Here is a 6525-nt window from a genome sequence, read left to right as displayed (position 1 = left end):
TAAATTTTATGTCATATTTACTTATTCTTTCCTCCAATAGAATGTAACCTTTTTAAGGGCAGTAACTGTTTTTGGTTTTGCCTTCATGTTCCCAGTGTCTATTATACAACTGTTGCTAAATAAGTGGTTGCTGAATGAAGGAATGAAATGTACATGTTGAAATTTTACAGACTGTGGAGCCAACTGTCACAAGCAATGCAAAGACCTCCTTGTGCTGGCATGCAGGAAATTTGCAAGAGGGACCTCCATTGGAAGTGGTCATGGCTCTCTTCCAGGAAGCCCATCATTGCCTCCAGGTAGTATTCTTCTATTCCTATTGGTCTCTATATCTAAGCCTATTTAATCACTCAGATCCCAGTAGTATGAAAAAATATATTCCATATTGGTCCATACACAAGCTATACTTTCCTCCTCAATTGGCTCATATAGAACCTGAGAGTAAACTACAATCACATTTTTTTCAGTATATGCCTATACATACTTATGTATGTGTGTGTGTATATATATATATATATATACACGTGTGTGTACACACACACACACACATATATATATATATATATATATATTTTTTTTTTTTCCCTTTCAAAGAGACATAATTTTAGGGGCAGCTCATATTCAGACCAATACTCTAGAACAGGGGCTCTTTTTTTGTGTGTTTTGGACATCTTTGGCAATCTGGTAAGACTATGGACACCTTCTAAGAATAATGTTTTTAAATGCATAAAATAAAATACATAGGATTACAAAAAAATCTAGTTATCAAAATATTAAAAAAAATAAATTCACAGATCTCATGTTAAGAACTCCTACAGTCTAGAATAACAGCAGTATGTTATAAACTTTTAGTAATTGGCAGCCTAATGTTAAGTTTGTGACCCAGTCTTATGGGTATAGAGGTATTGGGACTTTGAAATATAACTTTTACATGTGTTTATTCCTAAGATGCCAGGTATAAACTAGAAAGCATTCAAACGAAGGCAGCAGGATTATAAAGGGCCTTGAGTCAACATGTCCCATGAGGAACCATTGAAGGAACTATAGGTATCCAGCTCAGAAAAGAGAAGAAGGGAACTGTGAGAAAAGGGCATATCTGTCTTCAAATATTTGAAGGGCTGTCACGTGGAATTAAAACAGGAGTTTAGACGTGCTCTCTTTATCTCTAGAGAGTGAAACTAGGAGCAACGTGTAGAAGTTGCAAGGAGACAAATTGAGGCTTGATGTTAGGAAAAACTTCCTGAACTCAATTCAGAAAATGGAATAGGCTGGTTCTATAGGTGGTAGGTTACTTCTCATTGGAGGACTAGCAGAAGAGGCTGGAGGACCACTTGTCAGGTGTGATGTAGTAGGGATTCTTTATTCTGGTATGGGTTAGCCTAGAAGGCTACTATAGTCCCTTTGAACTCTAAAACTCTATAATTCTGTGATTCTCTATATTAAATAACATCAGACTCCTTTCCCCTTACAGTTCAGGATGAGGTGTTTGAGTTCCCTGGTGTTGCTGCTGGACATCAGGACCTGGACAGCCGAGCCATCACCCTGGTGACAGGCTCCTCTCGAAAGATCTCCGTGCGCCTTCAGCGGGCTACCACCAGTCAGGCCACTCAAACAGAGCCCATGTGGCCTGAGTCTGGATGGGGTGACTCAGGATCTCATACCTTCCCCAAAATGAAATCCAAGTTCCATGGCAAAGCTGGAAAGGACAAAGGCTTTGCCCGATGGGAGAATGAGAAGCCTGGGGGGCAGGTCAACATGATGAACATGGTGACCCAGAGCACAGAATATGAACTGGACCAGAATGGAGCAGACACCAGTGAAGCCAGCCAAGAATGTGAGGTTGGTGTCGATGATGTATAAAAATGGAATTAAAGTCATAGGATTATAGATTTTCAAGTCAGAGAGGATCTCAGCAGCCATCTAGTTCAACTCTCTTATTTTATTTTATTCTTAAAACTCAAAACAATTTTATCTCCCCCAGGCTGGAAGTACAGGGACAGCTTAGGGGCTGATCCAAGTATTGATTGGCGCTGGAGCTTTGACCTTCTTTGTTTCCAACCTGGGCCAGTTATCTCTCCTTAGGTACCCTGATGCCCCATTCCCTCTCACCTCTTACTCCCTGGGACTCACTTCACTGTTTAGTGCAGACATCTGATCGCCTTAGCCCACCGTAGCTAAGAAATCCCAGGCTCCAGAGATCTACCAGCCTCAGCCTCCTTTGTAGCAAGGATTATAAGCAGGTGACACCATGCCCAGCCTAGCCCTTCACTGTCCACATAAGGAAATGAAAACCCAGAGAGATTAAGTGATTTGCCCAAGGTAATAAGTGAGCGACAAATGCAGGATATGAACCCAATTACTCTCTGATACCAAGCCTAGTGCTAGTCAGATTTTTCATATGGAGGCAACACATGGAGGCAACAGTGAGAATATAAGGATATCTGGGTTCTAGCCCTCTCTTTGCCCACCTACTGATTAGCCTTGAGCAAGTTACTCTTTGAATCTCACTTTCCTTGGCTGGCTTCTAAGAGGATCGGGCTAGAGGATTTCTAATCATGCAGATTTCTAGGGAGAGTCATGTATTACGCAATGACCTTATTCTTAGTGGATAACGTTGGATTTTGACTCAGGAGGACTTGAGTTTGAATCTTGCCTCAGACATTAACTAGCTGTATGATCCTGGGCAAGTTAACCTCTCTCAGCCTCAGTTTCCTTAATTGCAAAGTGGAGAAAATAATAGTATCTACCCCCAGGGTCATTTTGAGGATTTGATGAACTGACATGTGCAAAGCCCTTTGTAAATCTTAAGGTCCTATATAAATACTAGTTATCATGTGCATTATAATGTTTTCTCTGCACCAATACATTTAACCAGATTGTTTCAGGTGAGAAGCAGGGCACAGTATCTGGGGGTGGCAGTGGCCCAGGACAAGGGGCACATAGAGCACTTCTTGAGGGCAGAGACACTTTCATTTTTGTCTTTGTCTCTCCAGTGTCTAGTACATAGTAAATGTTTAATAAATTCTGATTGACAGATGGAAAGGGGTGGGCAAAAGTAGGGGTAGTGGTAAAACTTACCCCACCAAATGAGATTTTGGTGACATGGCAGGGTTTAACATCCTGTAGAAATGAGAGGTGGCTATCAGAGAATTCAAGGGGGGAGGAAAGACTTTAAAATATCTCTAGTTGGCTCAATTGCAATGTAGGACTGTTCCTAAATCAACCACAAAAGATGAAGCATGTAAAACTCATTATTCCATGAGAAAAAATAAACTGAACATAGAAATTGGTTCAAGCAGAATATAGATAAAGCCATTGATGATAGATCCACAAAGAATAAAGAAAAGAGAGGAAACTCAGTGTTATTTTTCCTAAAGTTTGGTGTTTGTTGTCATAGAGAGCAGTAAGGAAGGACCCTTATTCTATTACCAGACAAAATTCTGTCTAGATGGACCATAGATTTAGAGCTAGAAGGAAGCTTTGAGGGCATCTAATCTAACTCTACTGCACAGATGAGGAAACTGAGAGGTTAAATTATATGTTGTGCGCCCAAGGTCACAGAGGTAGTAAGTTGCAAAGCCAGGATATAATGAGATAATATTTGCAAAACTTACAGCACTAGATAAGTGCTTTCTAATACTATTTTTAATCCAATCTCCCACTTAAGTAAGGATGCTCTCAGTAACCCATGCCTGACTAATGAAAAGGCAATGTCTCCTTGAACAATGCATATGATAAAGCTTTTTTTTTGGGGGGGGGAGGTGGTAAGGAAAGGAATTCAGTGCATTCGTGTTGAATAGACTTGACTCTCCTATAATGTGAAATAATCAATGTGTAAAATACTTAACCTCCCCAAATGTCCTCAGTCTTCACTGGCAGGAACAAACAAGCAGTCTTAGATGTGAAGTCTCCTTTGTCTGCTCACACACACAGCTCTATTGTCTGCTCTTTCCTTTGTCCCCACCCCCTCTCTGTTGGCCTCCTTTCTGTTTGTCCCTCTGATCTAAGTTGAGCTGTGTTTATTTTAAAGTGTCTGAGAATTAGTCCTGCCCTTTCTCTCAGTCAGACAGATGTCCTTTTATTTATCAGACTGGGGTGAGATTTATTGATTTTGCCTTCAGCACAATTTGGGAAGAGATCTTGGATTTATTTTTTGTTCTTCTCCTCAAAATATTTCAAACAAAAAGAAATCCATTATTCAACGACTTTGCCCTGCTGCTCCACGAGAAACTCAACACTCTCTAAATGTAGCTTTGAGTGAGAAGAGTACTCTCTACTAAGCCTTGGGTGTATAAATCAGAGGAAGTGGGTCTTTGAGTAGAGAGGGGTCACCCGATTTGCAAACACTTGATGGATTTGGGGGATCTTGTCATCTCACCCTGTACTAGACTGTTTCTTGTTTGTGGGAGGCTGTGAATCTCCCAGTTGTCTATCATGTATTTGGAGGTCAATCAGTTACCTGATAGATTCTCAGCATAATTAGGTACTGGGGTGGAGGGGAGTAGTGAAGTTGGGATTGTATATGAAAGTGTGAAAGTCCTTTCTCTTAAAAACATGTTTATAATTATGTGTTAGTACTTGCTTATCATCATACATAATTATAGTTACGTAATGTATAACACATATTGATCTTCCATTAATTATTTCCATGTATACACCCATTCTCACCCAAAGAGCCCTCCCTTGTAACAAATAAAAAATGTTAAATAAACCCAACTTTTCTAGTGATCCATTCTGACAAGGTGTGTGGCATTGTTCCCTAGTCCCTTCCTTCTCTACCGAATGGAGGTGCATTTGACTGAGTAGCGTTTTCACAGTCATTGTTTCCTGGGAATTTGTCTAATTAGACTGTAGGACAGTTTGGTGAAGTGGCTAGAGAATTTGCTTCAATGTCAGGAATTATGGGGGTTGAAATCCTGTCTCTGACAAATCCTGGCTGTGTGACCTTGAGCAAGTCATGTATAACCCTCTCAGGGTTCTAGGCAGCTCTCTATTACTATAAAGTGCTGATCTACAGCTAGGTGGCACAGTGGATGGCCTGAAGTCTGAAGATTCATCTTCATGAGTTCAAATCCAGACTCACACACTTACTAGCTGTGTGACTCTGAGCAAGTCATTTAATCCTGTTTGCCCCAGTTTCCCCCTCTGTAAAAGAGCCAGAGAAGGACATGACAAATCACTCCAGTATTTCTGCCAAGAAAACTCCAAATGGGGTCACGAAGACTCAGACATGGCTGTAAAACTCCTGAACAGGTGGGTGGGGGAAATTTCCTCACCTATACCAATGACATCATAATTCCTTTCCCAATTCCTAATTATGATCGAAGTAACTGACAAAAATTTATCAAGATCAAGCATCTTTTCTGAGACCAGTATAGCCCTGGGCACTCAATATCTGCTCCAAAACTCATTTTTCACAAATGTTCAGAGAAAACACCTATTATGTTAAATAAAGTTAACTAATATAATCAGTATTTCATTTGGTTTGCAGGATGGCTGACCCCTGGATGGGGAAACTGAATGTCTAATGAGTTTGGCGGTTGCATAAAGCAAGATGAGGAATCCCAAAGACCATGTTCCAAGTCTGGAAAAATGATCAAAAAAATATTCCTGCCTTGTGAACTCATCAGGTCATCCTGTCCCAATAGTGTGATGGAAGGTCCCTGTCTGTGCAGCAGAAAATCAATGTACTATTTATTTCTCCCCCTTCCCCCAGTGACTGATCTGTTAAGCATTTCAGAAACAATAATGAAGACTGCTATATACCAAATCTAATACTCTTGTTTTTTCTTTCTTTCAAACCATTTGTCTGTGGGTGAAAAGAATGTTGTTTGTGCATGCACTACCCATTCTCTAAATTGATTGTATTTGCTTTTTTTTCCTGAGAGATATTCTTTTATCATTTTTATAAACTTAGTGAGGGTAGAGATCAAACAAGTGTCAAATCTCTTTGAGTTGAAGTAAAAGTCTAACCGGTAATTCTGGTGCCTGGGGGTAAGCAACAAATCAAATTTGGGTGGGCTGGGATGCGGTGAGGAATTGCAGGGCCTCCCATAGTGGAAGAGACTACTACTGGGAAGACCACTGCCAGGAGAGGGAAAAGTGCAGGAAAGGGCCAAGGAAGAGTTCACCAGGGGTAGAGCTGCCTTGGTTAGGGAATCAACCCATGATCTGGTAGCCTCCTATTCTAACCATTTTGTTTTGCTAAATAAATGCTAAACTCAATGATTGCTACCTGCTGAAGGAATACAAGTGTTGTCAGCACACTCTAAGTTTTGGCTCTGGACATAAATCTGTATCACTCCATCCTCATTATGAGTCTGGTTGGAATCCTTCACCACATGCCCTTTTAATATTCATTTTGGGAGACACCAGAATTTTTTACTTCCTCGTCGTCACAGGTATTAAGTTTACTTTGTCTTTTTTTATGTTTCTATCACCTTAAATTGTAGCATTTGAAGCCTCTGTGGAAGTCAAAGATATGGTCTAGGAAAACTCCCTAAACATACTCAGTACCTTATAAAATAG

The 6525-nt window shown here is 40.4% G+C and overlaps 1 protein-coding gene across 1 annotated transcript in view; it reads left to right on the top strand.

The window, feature by feature from the left end:
• Positions 1-5772, top strand: part of RASGRP3 (RAS guanyl releasing protein 3) — a 115652-nt gene extending 109880 nt beyond the window's left edge. The window contains 3 exon segments of the mRNA XM_078149776.1: positions 171-296; positions 1469-1836; positions 5489-5772. Coding sequence (XP_078005902.1) covers positions 171-296; positions 1469-1836; positions 5489-5497 — 503 coding nt within the window. The 3' untranslated portion in view covers positions 5498-5772.
• Positions 5773-6525: the final 753 nt, after the last annotated feature.

Source organism: Phascolarctos cinereus, unplaced genomic scaffold, assembly GCF_003287225.1.
Source record: "Phascolarctos cinereus isolate Bilbo 61053 unplaced genomic scaffold, phaCin_HiC Scaffold_2;HRSCAF=192, whole genome shotgun sequence".
Classification (NCBI taxonomy): domain Eukaryota; kingdom Metazoa; phylum Chordata; class Mammalia; order Diprotodontia; family Phascolarctidae; genus Phascolarctos; species Phascolarctos cinereus.
The sequence above is the reverse complement of the archived record's forward strand: the minus strand, read 5'-3'. Positions and strand labels throughout refer to the sequence as shown.